Below are 17,947 nucleotides of genomic sequence, written 5' to 3'. Positions count from 1 at the left end.
TTGCATATCTAGTTAAGCCCAACCAGATTGTATGATACAGAGCCAAGAATACTGCAAAAAACCTTTGCATCTGCATTCACACATTTGCATTGATCATATGAGTGTGAATAATCCCAGGTTGCTGCTCTGTCTGAATAGATGTTTTTCACTAAAGGCATCATGACAGGTTTAAAGGGAGACCTGGAGGCCTTCAACTGAACTGAAGGTGTCAGAGGTCTAAACCTGAGCAAGCATTTTACATTTTACAGTCCTGTCTATCATGATTACGATTGAGAGCGGATGTGATTTATGGTAGCATTCAGGCATTAGGACATCTTCAACTTACCTGACCTCTGAACAGCGGTAGTCTAGACATCCTCTTATAAATATTGAGCAGACGCTTTTAGTTACAGTGTGGAGAGCAGCCTCTGATAGCATAGTGCATTTGAGAGTGTCGCTATGCAGGACTGGCTGCTTCATTGAGGTCATGTATTGATTCTTTAATGGAGCTGACATTAATTTTTGATTCAGCGCTTTAGTTATTTTTCTCATAATCAAGGACGAGTTGAACGAGGGCCTTTCAATCATTTTTTTTTCATATGCGCTAAAGTTAAAGTGCTTGGTGTTTTGAGGAGATGCCTTGAAAATGTCTATTTGCCCTGGATCTGGAACCAACATGGATGCAAGTACATCTCTAAGAACTTGTGTACTGTATTAAACTAGATTGTACATGGTTTTTCCTCTTGTTTGTCATTGACCCCCTAATGTTCATTCTGTACTTGCACCATAAACAATAAAGAATGGTCATGAGAACACTTTTATTTCTAAATAACAATCCTTTTAATATGATATGGAAGTTGTTTAGCTGATGGCTTAGCCAGCCAATGGCCTAAATTAGACTGATTAACTTGCAAGCATTTAAAAAAGGAGTGTGTGGAAAAGGTGGCTCAACCCTTTCACCCAGAGTAAATGCATCTTTCTTAAGGGTGTTCCCCCTTTTAATTATCTAAATGTAAATACTTAACGAATTTTACTCCGAGTAATGAGCTAAAGTGCGCACTACCTAAATTAGTTATTCTAATTAATCATGTATGAACCGCTGCTTTAACGAAAAGCTGTTTAAATTCTACTGGCGCTGGGCAGGTGCCAAATTGCAAATCGGCATTTGCATTCATAGATGACTTCACCTATTAAGCCGTTCAAGTCCTCCACAGCACTACAAACAGTACGGATGGTGTTTTTCCCATGCTTTCAAGAGCAGCAGCTTTGAACTTGCTTCAAAAATTGCTGATTGCTGCTCCGGAGAGCTTCAAACGAATGCGGTTGAACTGATGTGCTTCTTCTGCGGAATAATGTCAAAGAGTATTTCTGTCACTGTGCTGAGAGTATATAGCGATTTTAAAAAGAGGGTCAGTCTCTAGGATGTTTTTGGAGTTTAAGTGAGGATGTGATGCCGGAATTGTATATTCAGAAATTATTTATTAGTGTAGCTGTTGAGCCTCAGCAGCAGGTTCTAAAGACTTTAGAGTAATTTAGTTTACACCTACATCCTCACTCAGAATAAAAGCTGTGTCCTCAGTTCAAAAGTGTCTTTCTCCACAGGCATGTAACGAGTTCACTACCCACGTCATGAATCTGTTGAGGGAGCAGTCTCGCACACGGCCCATCTCGCCAAAAGAGATCGAGCGCATGGTCAGCATCATCCATCGCAAATTCAGCTCCATCCAAATGCAGCTTAAACAGAGCACCTGTGAGGCCGTCATGATCTTGAGGTCCCGCTTCCTTGATGCCAGGTTAGTATCAGTGTGTGACCGGTCCACATAAATTATAGTATGTGTATTTACATACAAGTTGTACCAGTTGTATTTGAAAGAATTAATCTTCTGCTAATTAAGTTATGCAAGAAAATAATTATTTGAGAATAAGATTCCAAGGCAACCATCATATATAATGGCCCCAAAAGGAGTGGTCACATCTTTATGAATCAAGTCATATTAATAGAAATCCACTCAATCTGATTATTTCATGCATGGGCATTAAAGTTGGTCACATAGTTTTGCATTGTTTCCCATTAACATATTGTTCAAAACGAGCACAAAAGAGTCATTATTCCACAAAAATTTTGTTTAACAGTAATGAAGTTAGTCCTGTAAAAAATCTCCAGCCTCATTAGTCTGCAGATGCCACTTGGGTTGATATTTTATCTATACAGTGGAATCCAGAAGTTTTTAAAGTGTGATTTAAGTTTTCCTCAAATACTTAGTTACTTGAAGTAGGAACCATTTTTAGTTCCATTTTGAGTTTATTTGACCATTAACCTACCCAGTCAGGGTTCAGGCCAACCACAATAAAGCATTCATTATTATTCAACCATTAGTGGTTATGATATGGCCTTGCCAAGACTAGGGTTTTAGAGCCTAAAGGCTAACCACTGAACGTAGTCATACTAAGCACCTGAAAGCAGTTAAGAGTTTTATAGAGTGGAAATGAAGTCATTTGTGTTTGGTGGGTAGGAGGTCATCAGCAGGTGGTCCAGATTACTGTAATCACAAACAGTTGGTAGAGGAGATCTGGAGAAGCGCAGAGGGGAGAGAAATGATGCAGTGAACATGAGAAAAGAGTGGATGAGGTCTCGAGGAGAACGCTCAAGTGAAGCAGAAGCACAATCGTTTGGCCGGCCACTCATGTGAAAGGCATTAAACAAGGCGAGAGAAAGAAGCCAGCGCTTAACCATGGCAGGGTGGGCCGCAGTGAGTGGCGATAAGTGCAACTCCATCAGGCCCTGCCCCAGTACTTGAGGAACAGTGTTCAGCTGGCCATGGCCTGATTTCCTTAATGTCCCAAGATACAGCTCTGACTGGGAATGCTTGAGCACCTCTAAATGCCCCCATCAGAGTGAAAGAAAGCGCAATAGAGGGAGAAAGAGAGAGGGAAAGCTTGCTGCTCTAAACACTGAACATTTCATGCTTCGCTTGGAGCTCAACCGATAACGTAACATCATCCATTTGTGTGTCTACATATGAATTCTGATAATAGCCTTCCCGACTTCATTTCCTGCCAGCAGCTTCATTATGAGTTTGGCCATCACACATGGTTTAATTTGAGTTTCTCTAATTGCCTTCCTCTTCTTGTTTTTCCTCCCGCTTGTCCGACGGCAGACGGAAACGGCGGAACTTCAGCAAGCAGGCGACCGAGATCCTGAATGAGTATTTTTACTCACATCTTAGTAACCCTTATCCCAGTGAAGAGGCCAAAGAGGAGCTGGCTAAGAAGTGCAGCATAACAGTATCCCAGGTGAGGCCACACCACCCATCCATGTAGCACATGCCCCATTTGTTGGATAATCTGGAAAGAATGACTAACAACAGGTCAAAGTCTGAAGGCTTAAAGTCCCCGTTCTCAGGGTTTACTTAGGTAAATCCAATGCCATCCCTGCTCTGTTCCATTTAAACTGGTCAAAGCTGATTTAAGCTAGACTTTAGCTGAGGATCTTCAGCCCTGCTCTTGGAGGCAAACTGTTCTTCAGAGTTTAGTTCCATCCTGCTCCACCACACCTAACTCCCTGTTGAAAAAAAAAACAGCATATGCTGGTTAGGTATGTTTTGAAGAATGGCTGCTGGTTTGAGCTGGTCCTTAGCTGTTTGTGTGCTTGTTTAAGCTGGTCCTTAGCTGGTAATGTGCTAGCCCTAAGCTGCTCCTAAACAATTAGTTCCTGTTCAGGACCAGCTTTGGGGCAGCACATGACCAGCTTTAACCAGCTCAAACCAGCAGCCATGCTTCAAAACATACCTAACCAGCATATGTTGTTTTTTCAACAGGGCTCAAAGTGATCCTGAAGACCTGGATTAGGTGGTTCAGGTTTGCTTCATTAAGGTTGGAGCTAAACTCTGCAGGACAGGGGTCACCAGGAGCAGAATTGAAGACTCCTTCTCAAGATGGTTTAGAGGATTGTCCAGTTGGTCTCCTAGACTGATCAACTTAAAAATCCCCAAGAACCCAAACTCTGCCCTGGAGGGCCAGTGTCCTGCAGAGTTTAGCTTCAACTTGCCTCAACACACCTGCCTGGATGTTTGTAGCATGCCAAGTAAGACCTTGATTAGCTGGTTCAGGTATGTTTAATTAGGGTTGGAGCTACATTTTGCAGGACAATGGCTCTCCAGGAGCGAGGCCGGAGACCCTGGCTCTAAAACCAGTCAACAGACCAGCCTGACAGACCATCTTAGACTGGTTCAAGCTATTTTTTTAAGCAGGTTAATACCATAATCTAGAATAACAGTGGCTAATTGGCTATGCTAGATCACACAAAGGCCCTGTCTTAAATGGTGTACTTAATGTCGACTTATGGTCTGGTGACCTTCGCTCATATGGTGTCCAGCTTGTCATTTTAGGTTTCCAAACCTTCCCAAGCAGCCCATTTGAAGCCACTATGCATCCTTGAATGTTACCCAGTAGTCCGTGTTGCGGAAGAGGATCGCTAGGGCTGAGGGTGCCATTTGGGACAGGGCCAAGCTTGATCAGACCAGAAAGATTCTCCAGCGTACTCTCTCTCATTGTCCTCTTCTTTCCTCTCGTCACTGTCTAGCATGCATACCTGTTTGCTCTAACACATCAGTCTGATACTTCCACTGAGCTGAGTCTCAAGCAGGGCCTGAAGACACAGAGTGTACCCTGTTGTGGATGGATGCCACAGTTTGTGGTGATCTGTGTCAGTCATTGTGTTTTAGAGTAAATGTGTGTGCATGTGAGTGTATGTGTGTCAGAGAGAAAGAAGAGGGACTTTATTTCAGTCGCAAAGTATGATTCATTATCGCAAGGAATTTAAAAGAATCACAGTGTTTTCCCACTCTAATAACTAAATTCAGAATCCACCTGAAGGCAAGAGTACCCACCCACACCCATCTCCCCACAGACAAAACTCTTTTCTGTTTTTTTTTCAAACAGTCACAGAGGTGGTCAAGGAAAGTGTGTACTGTTAATTTATTGGTCTTAGAGCATATCTGCATACCCTGTGGTGTAATAAATGTTTTTTCTCTGTGGGGAGGGGCTTATGGAGGGTTGTTCAGAGTCAGATCCTGTAAAAGCCATTCTTTTTTGCCTTCAGGGGGTGGGAACCACCATCACAGTGTCACAGGTATGTCATGACTTCTCCTGCTCCACTTTTCTTGTGCCATTTGTTTTTCTCTGTTGCTTTTCCTTTATTCTGTCACTCCTTTATGTGTGTTCACTTATACCTTAGAACATGTTAAGACATACTCAGCACTTTGTTCCCCCCAAAAGTCTACCTTTCCTACACTTACTGTAGTGCCAACAAATCTGTAAACTTAAAACAAGTGTCGAATGGGACTATATTTAGAGTGCTTAGTAATCAAACCAAGTATACGATATTATTTTGTTGTTGTAAGGCTTCTGATGTAATATACATATATACACCCCCTCCACTCTTCCCTAGAGAATTTCACTTGATTGTGAAAGCACTAAAAGTATGTGTCTCTTTTGATTGTGTTATGTCTTGTCATTGCACATTTTGACATGCCTGTAATAGATATTTACCCCACATTGTATTTAATAAGTGTGTTCTGTGTATGTTCAGGAACTATTTTTATTTAGGAATATCTTATATTCAAATTAATTTTTATGTTGGAATATTTTGTTCTTAAATTTATTGTTTGCTATAGTATATAAATGGGGTTTCAAAAATATATGTAGAAATATATATATAGTTTTTGTAGTGATTTTTTATTTTAGCAGATAACAGATAGTAATATGTTTTTTTTTTCTTTTTCTACCAGTTATTTAAATTATTAAAGTGGTAGACATATTTTTCTACTCTTATTGTAAAAAATTCTAGCACACATAGATCCCAGAAGCTACCTGGTTTGCCATTTTTTCCTGTATCTGAGACATGAGCTGATTTAAAGTGATGTGTGGTGTTAATGGTATTGTTGATGATATTTAGTTGCCTTTATCAGGCACTACTTCACTCAGTGCACAGAATCAACCTCATTATCTGGGCACAATCTCTGTGCATGTGTGATTCTCTGTCTTCTAAATGAGGCACACAAGGTCACATGATGTTTTTTTGAGAGAGAGTTTTCATAACCACTATGATTTTTAGCATTGTGTCTAGAGGGGATATTGTGCACCCTGTAAATGAGTGGGCACAAAATGTGGTGCCCATCACCCAATTAAGTGTGATTCTTCTGCTTCGATCTTCCTGCGGTTCAAACAAGCGACACTTATCAATATTTCAGCTCATTATACATTTAGCAGAGCTCTGCCTCAGGTTAATGTGTTAACTATTAATGCAGACCACTTCATTATTGATAATATCAGCAGCCCTGGCCACTGCAACCGCCAATGCCAGGGAGTGAGAGAGAGAGAGAGAGAGAGAGAGAGAGAGAGAGAGAGAGAGAGAGAGAGAGAGAGAGAGAGAGAGAGAGAGAGAGAGAGAGAGTGTGTGTGTGTGTGTGTGTGTGTGTGTTTGATGAAGCCAAAAGTCTGAATCTCCATTTAAGCTCCACTCTCAGCAAGAGAGGCAGTATAAATCGGGAGGTATTGAGACCTGGGTAAGATCATCCATCCCATTTCAGTGACACTAGTGGCGTATTGACCCAAGCTTGGGGAAGGAGTAGTGGTGAATTATTTACTACATCCACACAGGCTTTCTTCTCCATTGGGTTAAAGCAAACAAATCAGGTATTGAGTTCCAGACATGAAAGTCTTGTGCATCTCTGGTATGTTCTTGCATAAATATAAAACCCAAATATGTGAGGTAGATTTGTTTCAGAATATTAGTATTTAAAAAATATTTGACAACTTAAAGTCAGTGTGATGTAACCAACGTGCAGGAAGTAATTTGTTGTCATATGACAACACAAAGTGTAAAACATGAAACTATATCAAAGGATAGGGTGCTTTTTTTCATATTGAACTACATTTTTAAAAGATTTCCTATTTTCATCATCTTTATCTTTCACCCTTATTTGATATTGACTCGTACAGCAAAAAAAAACAATCATTTAAATGAGTTATATGCCCCCCCCCATGTTTTGTTAAAATATTAGGGTTAGGAATAGCTAAGTTTAAGGTCTTTCATCTTTAGAAGGAGGTTAGCTTAGAGACTGTGTGCCTCTTTTCCATGGCCTTAAACTGCTTCATAAGCAGGTTAAGTAAAAAGGATGACGGCTAGTGCTTTCATTGCTTCCAATTAAACCTTGCTTGTTAGTTTAACCTCTAGGTAAACCCATCAAACAATTGATGTTAAGGCAAAAACCTGCCAACGGTGGTGGCTTCAGCCGAATGGTCATTAATTTTAATTGCCTAGATATTAAAGATTTAGAAGCGCAGAGGCATGGTGGGGGTAGAAATGATCTGATGTCATGTAAATTCAGCCGCTGTAGCGTAGTGTGGCTCGGGCTGCTGGAGATATTAAAATGGAAGCAGAGAGGTGGAAATTAAATAAAGCATCATTAAGGGGCTGAGGCTCTCTGGTCCTCCAGTCCAGCCAGAGCCAGAATACGGCAGGAGAGATCGCCACGGCGACAGGCCACCGTAATTTATAGGGCTATTAAGAAACAACCCTTAATCTCTTTATTATTCCACAATTATGCAGTGCTAGCATTTGCACATCTACCACCCCCCATGTGACCCAGATCTTATTGTTTCCTGGCTGCTGTTTTTAGTAAAATTAGCATTATTGTAATTATTAATGTATTGTGTTGAGGCAGTGCGGCTGCTTTTAGGTGTACTATCTGAGTTGTGGTTATTATTATGTCTATTATTTGTCTTAAGGCAGGAGCACAAAAGTGGTTTTATGCAAAAGAAAAGAACATTAGTGTTATTAAGATGCATAAAAGCCTTGCCTTTGAAATGAAGGGAACCGAAGGGATCCAATTTACCTTAAAGAAAGATAGTGAAAGTAATAACAAAAGAAAGAGTTATGTTAAAACTCTTATTGAGAATATAATAATTTATTAAATGGTGCCAGGGACCAGAACAAACACTTTTTAGCAAGATCTCTTAGCCTTATAAGGAACTATACCACCTTCACGTTTGGCACTAGCTACCTGATCCCATAAGAACAACACTGATCCAAATTTTGTCACAAGACGAGCAGCCCCTTGTGTGTTGGTTTAGTCTAGAGACAAAGAGAGCATGTCACGCCTCCATCCACAATAACGCGCAAGCCCTGTGTGATAATCGCTTAATTAGTCTGCATGCCCAGCGGATATTACTGTGGGAGGCTGGGGACTGTGGACTTGATGGACCCAAACATGACATCTTGAAACAATCACTCTGCCTTGTCTGCATTGACGTCTGACGCCCCCTCCTCTTTCCCCCCCCCTCTTTTCTTTTTTTCCGTCTCTCCCTCAGGTATCCAACTGGTTCGGCAACAAGAGGATCCGCTACAAAAAAAACATCGGCAAGTTCCAAGAGGAGGCCAACCTGTATGCCGCTAAGACAGCCGTGACTGCAGCGCACGCAGCAGCTGCCGCCGTCCAGAATAGTCAGACCAACTCACCCACCACACCCAACTCCGGTAAGCTTGCACTCATCCCGGACGAGCCCCCTAAAACCAACCAACCATCCCGAATTCCAGCTTGGTCCCTTCTGAACCTCTGCTCCCTCTGGCATGCCGGATGGCTGCTGTGACAGTGAGAGGTCCCAGCCTGGGGATGAGTCTCACTCTCCTGCCTCTGAGACTATACATGCTGAACGAGACAAGCAAAGTCAAGCAGAAACTGTGTGAGCGGGTTGCACATGCTGAATATGTTTCTAGTTTTGAGGGGTGGGAGGGTGTTAGTGCTGGTGGGGGTAAAAGAGATAATCCTTACCCACTGTCCTCCCTTTCTATCCATAAATATGTGACAGTGTGACCCCCGCTGTGATTTAATGGAAATCTCTTGCTCGGAGCATGTTACACTCTTGAAGAAATGTGTAATATGAAATAATAATGAATATTTGATTAGCAGAATGATACAGTGTCTACCTTAAATTGATGCTCTTCAGACATAATAAGCAGAAGATTTGACTGTGATAAAGACATGGATTAGACCCTGAGGAGTTGTGGGTAAGCAATTTTTAAGGGGTCCCCTTTTTCTTGCACCCAGGATTCCAGATGAAAGATGAAGAATTTCAGCTGGACTCTGCAGAGAACAAAAACACTCTATTAACCAACATGTTCACTGGTACTGGCCTTTTCCATAAGCTTCTTATTGTCCTTCTTGTCATTGGCATATAATTCCCTTTATGAACTAGTCCACTAGAGTAGGAATAGGTGTGAACCCCTGTGGAAAACTTAGACTTCCAACTCCATAATCCATCTTTGTCCATTTTTTGTGATTTCTCAACTTTGTTTTGGCATTTTTGGTAACCCCCCACATGCCCTATAAGAGATGTAATGCAACCTAGCCGTCATCCCCATCCCTATCCTATCCTTTCATTTCTTCTTTGTTTCTTTTACTCTTCCTTTTGTTGCTTGCTTTCCGAGCATCACTTCCTAGCGTGGTGTGTGGTGCGCATATGTCCTCGCACACATTGCGTGTATGTGTGAGTCTGTGATAGCCTCTCTTTCTCTTTCACATCCTCTCGTTATTCAGCTCCTTACATCTTTCCTTTCTAGGTTCGTCAGGTTCTTTTAACCTCCCAAACTCGGGGGACATGTTCATGAGCATGCAGAATCTGAATGGGGATTCTTACCAAGGGGCACAAGTCGGAGCCAATGTGCAGTCACAGGTAGGCGCTACGCACAGGAACTGGGGCTGTGAACCAGAGCAGACCTGTCAGCTAGCCTACCATCCACATTAAAAACTCAACTCCCTCCCCCTCAACATATAGACAGTGATACAGATTTGATCACCCCCTCAACTATTAGCTTCATTATAGTCATGGAAGATTAATTATGACTATAGTCTGGACATGGACGGATCCTTCACATTTCCAGTCTGGACCCCCAACTAAATTACCATATCACAGCCCATCAGAGGCCCGTCTGACTAGAGACTCATTATTTACAGCATTATGCTAGTATATTGATCCTGGAGCAGACCCCATTTTGTAGTTGATGTTGTGAATGCATTTGGCTCTGACTTGAGCTCTTGGGTTGGTATTGGTTGTATGGTACTGTTCTTTCCTCCAAACCTCTATATCCTTTTCTGTCCCCTTTTCATCATGATTATCCCAATTTTCCATTTTAACATAAGCTCATTTTATCCTCATGTTAAAAGACACCATTTGAAGGAGAGAGACGAAGAGTTAATGTGTACTGAACATTTCTCAGATCTTCTCATGCTCTGATAATGTGTTACATACCGTATTCTCCTCCAACTGTTGTCATGTGTATATTACCGTGTTTTGTAGTAAATTACACATCAAAACTATTCCATTCCTTCTTTCTGTGATTTTGTGTTTCGAGCCTGGAAATAGAGTAATCGTTGCCAGAAAGCAATAGAGAGAGGAAACACATATGCTGTCCTAAATGTTGCATTAAACCACATATGTATCCCTAACTTCATTCAGCTGCATATTCCATTACAGTATGATTAATTTAGTAAACCGCAAAGCCATCAACTTTTTTGTTTAAACTCCATTGCCTTTGTCTGTTGTCACCATGCATCACTGTGTTGATGTTTGCATGTGTTTCTGTAATGCAGAATGTTGACAAGCTTGACTTCCTGTTGTGTCCTCTGCAGGTGGATACCCTGCGCCATGTTATCAGTCAGACGGCAGGATACAATGATGCGCTGGGGGTGAATCCCATGTATAGTCCACATGGCTTGAATGTAAGTACAGTCTCAGTCAGCTATGACTGAAGTGCCACCAAATTAAGCAATAATAAAGATACTACACTCATCCTAAAATTATAGAGATAATCTATAACTCAAGCCTTTTCGAATGAAAATTGTTATACATTACCATTCAAGAGTATGAGGTCCCTTTTTAATGTTTTGCAAGAAGTCTCTTATGCTCACTAAGGCTGCATTTGTTTGATTAATCATGAAATATTATCACAACATAACATAACTGCTGTCTAATATGTTTTATGTCTATCTTATTTAATATGTTTTAAATGTAATGGATTCTTGTTGCGGCAAAGCTATATTTTAAGCAGCCATTACTCCATTCTTGACCTTTCAGAAATCATTCTGTGCTGATTTGATGCTCAAGGAACCATTCTTTTCTTTTCAATGTTGATAACAATTGTTCTGATTAATAACTTTGTGGAAACCATGATTTTTAGGATTATTTGATGAATATGAAGTTCAAAAGAACAACATTATTAGAATATTTTTTTGACTTTTGATCAATATAATGCATCCTTGTTGAATAAAAGTATTAATTTGTTGTTAGGAATTGCTTTATTTAACAAAATTATGTGCCATGGGCTAGGGCTGCACGAATAATCAATATTAAATTACAAAGACGATAAATCGTGATTAGACAGAAGCAGCGATTGTCACATATGGCGTACATATGTAGTCGGAGCGCAGAACTTCTGATTTGTGCAGCATGATTGCTTGTACATTTCTTAGTAGCAAAAGTTATAGATCTTTAAAGCAATATAATGTGAGAGGAACTTGTGTTACCAGTCCCAAACGACTGAAAATAATAAACCAAAAATTAACAAAACAATGTGCTTCACTGTGTTGAGCGAGAGCGCTTCTCTCCTGTCTTCTTATGCTATCAGAAACTTCCCGTTTCCCACTTATGAAGTCATGATTACGAGCATGTTGCATTCATTTCTGTTAAAAATAAGAGTGAACAGTGGCTTGTGAACGTAGATGATTAGCCTAAATAATTTTATTGAGAGCATTCATGTGAGCACTGCTGCAGACTTAGGTCCACCTTAAATGCTCTCATTGGTTGAGACGCATGATGACACCCATCCCAAGCCAGTACTTATCAACATCACACCCCTCCTGTGACCCATAGTTCGTCTGTACACTCTTAAAAATAAAGGTGCTTCTAAAGGTTCTCAAAGTGATATCATAGAAGAACCATGTTTTGTTCCACAAAGAACGGTTTATTCAAAGATTATTTTATAGAACCATCTCTTTCTTACCTTTTCACAATCTGAAGAACCTTCCTGCACAATAAAGAACCTTTTGTGAAACAGAAAGGCATTCAATGGCATCGTGAAACACCTTTATTTTTAAGAGTGTTTGTGTATTGCCAGCCAGTGACCAATGGACTTTCATAATAATAATAAATAAATAAAAACACTGTGTTAATGTGCGATAAAGTAATTGTAGGCGTTAATTAATTAATGCGTTAATGTGGTAATAACATGTTAACTTGCCCATCCCTAGCAAATAAAAAAGTTCTTATAATATAAATCAGAAGGACCTGAGTCACAAGCAGGTCCCATCCCCAGCAAGGAATCACCATAAATCCAAACTCCACCTCAAACAGAGTGATGATTCAGAGGATGACAGGAGTATCTGTCCCATAATATGCATAAAGTGGAAAATATGACAATTTTTTAGAGTGGGAATAAATGCTTTGCTCAGTAAAAGCTCAAGCAGCTCAAGTATTTAGGAGTTGTGAGAGGAAAATGAGATTCAGAAATATGTAAAGTCAGTTTGTTTCCTGTGTAAACAGTTCCTATTACAGTAACCTATAACGTGGTAAGATGAAAAGGCTTTTACTAGCATGTCTTGCCTCTGTTTGCCTGTTTTGCAATGCTTCAAAGAATTTGCAATATCCTTATCAACATGATGAAATATGAAAGTATGATTGCCTGCAGCCGTCTGCAGGCATGAATTTTATCTTCCTTGATGAGGTTTGATATGATGTTTTTTTTTTTTTTCTCAACCATACACTACGTAATATAAAACCATCTGAGTAAAGACTCATTTATTTGATGAGAAAGAGAGGGTGAGAGAAATACAGACATAAATCTTCCTCAAGCTAAACGCAGGTTTAGATGTTATATCTGTTACCTTGCTTGTCGAGGAATTGTTTATGAAAACATAAACTTAGATGTGTTAGCTTTAAACATTAATCTAAAAAAAAAACTGCCGAATGACAAGACTTTGGCTGGTGAGTTGATAAAATGGGAACATGTAAATTATAGTTTTTTTGACAATTGAGCATTTTCTTCATTTTCTGAATTTGTAATAGTATCAAATGAGCCAGTAAAATATGTTTTAAGCATTATTACATATTCCTGATACAAAACAGCTTATTTATCGGTCCAAATGATCGTTGTACATTATCAAAAAAGACACATGAGCTTTGCTAAAGCAAAATAAATCACTTTCTATTGAGAAACAGATGCAATCAGATGGAGGAATAATTTGCAGTGAGGTAATTAATAGAGCAGAGCTGTCATATGTGTACTTTCTGATGACTGTTAGAGCTCCATTTGCATGAATTAACTCTAGCAAAGCACACAACGATAAATGTCATAAGTCAAAACGTATGCCCGATTTTTCACAGCAGTGGGGCCCAAACGTGGCAGTGTATCTCTGGCTAATGCGGAGACGTGCGTGTGTGTGTGTGTGTTTGGAGGCCTCTGTGGCCTGTAGCTGTGCAGATGAAGTGTCAGCCTCTCGCAGGCTCAAACGCCACACGTTCACACTCTCTCACTCTGGTCCACTGCTCAAGTCAGAACTCACTCTATCATTACAAGTGTGTGTGTGTGTGTGTGTGTGTTTGTGTGCATGTGTGTCAGACTGAATGCGAGAGATTCATGTCATCAGGGTACAGCAGGCTTCCTCATAACACTCGCGTTTCAGCATCAGTCCAGACATTGTGGCTGGAGGAGACTAGCACAATCTATTTATTGACCTGTTCCAGGAACTCAAAATCAGCTAATTCCTAATTCCGCCACTAAACAGTCCCTGTACACAGACGCATGCACAGGCACAAACATCTCCCCATGATTTTTATATAGAAACACTGACAGATTGTTTTGATAACCAAACACCTCATTAGCAAATCCGCATACGGCAGCAGTTCCCAACTAGTATTGCTTCAGGATCCAGATTTCACATGAAGTGACAATTCCTTCAAATGTTCATTATACAAAAAAAGTTAAATAAAATTAAGCATAGTTATTATTAATATTATCATTGTATAATATTATTGTAATATATAATTTACCATGTTTACTATTTGTATAATTATCTGTAAAATTTTGTTATGAAGCCAATGATTCACCATGTTCACCATGCTCATCATTTTTTATTTCTAATAATAGTTATTATAAATATTATTTTATGTACTCATCATATTTATTTATTTATTTATTATATAATGTGTTTGTTTGTTGACTTTATTATTATTATTATTATTATTAGTATTAGTATTATTATTAATAATAATAATAATATTAATAGTAATAGCATTATTATTTTATGTTAAGCAATGATTCACCATATTTATTCTAAAATAAACTATATTTTACTTATTATTAAGCGATTGATTCACCATATTTATCCTTTTTAGTTATATTAAATGTATGTCTGATATTTTCCTTTACCTAAAATAGTTTTCTTTGTGGTTTTCGAGAATGAGGGCATTTCCTCAGGTTGGCTTCTGCCTAAAATCACAAACTTCTGCTGAATAATTAAACGTTTGATACTGCAGTTTTTGAATGAATTCACTGCTTTTGAGCTCAAATATTTGGAAATAGTCACCAAAAAATAATTGGGTATTTTTTTATGTGGTCCTGTCATAACCTACTAATTGGGACCGTTGGCATCTTCTAATTTGTTGTGTTGGTATGGGGAGGGAGGGTTGACTTATGTGGGGGATTTAACTGTTTTTGAGGGAAGAAATCCAGCTAAAGCTAGTCTCCACTGAGAGCCGTGCGATTGAGTCAGGAGCGCTCAGGCGAGCAGGGTGGAGGAAAGGCCTGCACCGTCGCTTCCACTCAGCATCCTTCCGGCTCCCCCCCCTCCCGCCCCGGCCTCCCTCCCCTTGACTGACATCAAAATATGGAGCGACAAGCTGTCGGCCCACCGCTGAAATCTGATTAGACATTGATTTCAGCAATCGTTCCCATTGGCCACAACGTTTATGTGAATTTGTTTTCTGAAAGCGAGGGAAGCAGGGACAGAGAGAGGGAGAAGCCAAAGTGGGTTTAGCGTGGCAAGATGGCCATCGGCATGTCAGACAGTAGATCAGAGGAGACAGGCTCTCTTATTAATTTCTTAATGCATTAGTATGCATATGTATGCATGCTTCACTCACATGTACACACCAGGATTAGGACACACACTTCACTGCAAGCAGACAAATAAACCCATGAATTTTTGAATACTAGGAAAGATTATCTTATGTGTTTTACATAACAAAGTGTATTAGTTATTTTTTTTTTATCACTGTGAAATTAATAGTATTTTTTTTGTGCGTGTGTTTTGTTTTCAGGGTAACGGGGGATGGCATGATGCTACGACGCCATCCTCTGTGATCTCCCCTACAGAAGGCCCTGGTAGTGTGCATTCTGATACCTCGAACTGATCTCCTCATTGACATGGCCCCTTCCCAAGCTGTGGACAACAATCCCAGAATTACACAACCACAGACTGACCAATCAGAGACACAGAATAGACTCTCACTGATAATCCAGAAACATCCTCACGGATTCATCCGCGGTACTTTTCCACAGTGTTTTGGAAGCTGGACATTTCTTAGCCGTGACATCAGTCCACTGCAGTTTTTACTATAACAAGCTCTCCTCCAATTATATTAAACCAGTATGTTTGGTTTCTTTTATCATTTGAAGTGTACAAGCTCAAAATGTATGTGAGTTATTAGGGGTTTTCCTCTTTTTTTTTGAGTTTATTACCAGTCATAACCCCTTTCCATTGTTCTAACCAACTGTTGGCAAAGCTTTAGTGCAGGAATGCAACTGATACGAAAGTATATTGATACGATGCTAACCGATGCATTTAACAGGGCTAAATGCTACAGAAGGCAGCTTAGGGACTCCATTGCTGATATTTGTTGAGTTTTTATTAATATCACACCTAACAATGACTTAAACAAGACCACCTATGGAAGGCAATCCACTCCATTTTGGGAGGTGATTTTTTGAAATACCTGGAAATTAATGTCTTTTTTTAAAAACACAAAACTAATCGATATTTAGTCCACTGCGATTAAGCAAAGAAAGTGTAGAAGATGTGTAAAGGAAATATGGATCGTCTTGTCGGCTCTTCTGGTAATTTTCAATTCAAAAACATTCTTGTATATGACATAGCTTGAGAGTATTTATACATCTCACAAATAAATACTCAGCTTTATTACCTCATTGAAATTCATAGAAAACCAATAGATTTAAAACATTTCTTTAGCTTATAGTGCTCTCACTGACTACCTCTCAAAATCACCACCACCACCATTTTTATCTTTTACTTTTTGTCATTCTTTTTTTTTTCATCTCTTTTTTAATTTTTTTTTTTTTTTTTTTGATTGACATTTGTTGGATTCGGTTCCATCTTGTAGAAATTAGCTCTCTATGTCTCTCTCTCTCTCTCTTTCTCTCTCTCTTGCTCGCTCGCTCTTTATGTAATCTAGTGTATATTTTAACCTTCTAAGAAAATAAAGTTGCTTTGTTGCAACTTTAAAAAAAAAAGAAAAAAAAAGAACCATAATATTAATAATACGAATAACACGGAGAGTATGGCGAGTACAGTGGCTGGTGGAGGGGAATTTTGTGTTGGAACAGGGAGGGGGAAATATGATCATGAAATTAACACCAAACAGTAAAACTGTTGTAAATACTGAAGAACATTTTGAATGTTGCTCATCTTGTTACTAATTCATGCAAAAAAAGGAATAAAAAAAATAATAATAAACAAAAACCCATGATTAAAAAAAAAGAAAGAAAACCTGTAATGCATAGAGGTTTCAGTGAATTGTACATTTCAAAATCCTGTGTGACAGGGTTCCAACTTTCTTTCTCTTTTTTTGTATCGTATGTGATTCTGAAACTGATAAAAAACAAAACAAAAAAAAAAGACAAAAAAAGAAGTCATACAAAATTTATTTGTGGCAGTGGTTCTAATGTATTAAAGATGTTTCGTGTTTCTTTCTAACCAGACTACACCCTGGACTGAAAAGTCTTCCTTGTGGTAGTTATGTGTAATTTCAAACATGAATAAACTGTTTTCCTTTCATGACAAACTGTTTTGATATTGCCTTCTTTGTTTTAGGTGCACTTGAGATGAATATAACACTAAGAAATGAAAAGGCATGTATTTACTTTAGTATTAGCACAAACGTGTGGGTGATTTGAGTTGCATTGTATTATTATGTACTTCTGTTTTATGCATATACATGTGTATCCATGCACATATCAAAACCAGAGTCTTGTTCATTTGCATGAATACCTCTTCATGCCAATTTCAACAAAGTGGGAGATTTATTCTCCTCCAGCGCGCATGTATCAAATCAAGCACACACGCCGAACTAAACACAACACCCCATTCTGCTGAAGCACAAGTGCTTGTGTCACATTACTTAGACAATCATACGCCAATATCTTAAATGCATTAGTACACGTCTATGCAAGCCACACATGCGCATGACAGAGCTTCTAAGAAGAATTGACAGTCCCCTCATAGAAAGCATGGTTCCCCCCGCAGGCTTGTTCTCTGTCAAAGAGAAAGAGAGGGATTTTAGCATAGTGAGGGCTGTTGGGGCCAAATGAATTATTTGGTTTGATAGGGATCCATGGAACAGCTTGTGAGAAGCTATTCCATGTGGCATGGCGACATGTGACAAGATTGCATTAATAGTACTAATTGTTGCCTGAGCCCTTTGACAAATGCAGCTAAATTAATAGCTTTCTTTAATTGGCCTGTTTGTGAATTCGCACTCTGGCCCAAATCTGGGATTCTTTTTACACAAATAAACAGGATGTGATCTTTAGACAATGAGTCTAATGAGAGTCTGGAAGTGTAGAGAACAGATAAAGGCACGCTCTATTCAAAACGTGTGGAAAAATGCTCAAAAA

At 39.3% G+C, this 17,947-nt stretch overlaps 1 protein-coding gene across 8 annotated transcripts in view; it reads left to right on the top strand.

The window, feature by feature from the left end:
* Positions 1-17,115, top strand: part of LOC127963536 (pre-B-cell leukemia transcription factor 3) — an 84,637-nt gene extending 67,522 nt beyond the window's left edge. Inside the window, exons 4-11 of one of the 8 annotated variants that reach the window (XM_052563498.1) lie at positions 1,582-1,772; positions 3,138-3,273; positions 5,081-5,110; positions 8,353-8,518; positions 9,090-9,167; positions 9,602-9,714; positions 10,671-10,760; positions 15,355-17,115. In XM_052563498.1, the coding sequence (XP_052419458.1) occupies positions 1,582-1,772; positions 3,138-3,273; positions 5,081-5,110; positions 8,353-8,518; positions 9,090-9,167; positions 9,602-9,714; positions 10,671-10,760; positions 15,355-15,447 (897 nt within the window). In that variant the 3' untranslated portion in view covers positions 15,448-17,115. The remainder of the gene's footprint in view (positions 1-1,581; positions 1,773-3,137; positions 3,274-5,080; positions 5,111-8,352; positions 8,519-9,089; positions 9,168-9,601; positions 9,715-10,670; positions 10,761-15,354) is intronic. The other 7 variants (XM_052563500.1, XM_052563499.1, XM_052563502.1 and 4 more) reach the window with 7 other exon arrangements.
* Positions 17,116-17,947: the final 832 nt, after the last annotated feature.

Source organism: Carassius gibelio, chromosome B8, assembly GCF_023724105.1.
Source record: "Carassius gibelio isolate Cgi1373 ecotype wild population from Czech Republic chromosome B8, carGib1.2-hapl.c, whole genome shotgun sequence".
NCBI lineage: Eukaryota > Metazoa > Chordata > Actinopteri > Cypriniformes > Cyprinidae > Carassius > Carassius gibelio.
The sequence above is the reverse complement of the archived record's forward strand: the minus strand, read 5'-3'. Positions and strand labels throughout refer to the sequence as shown.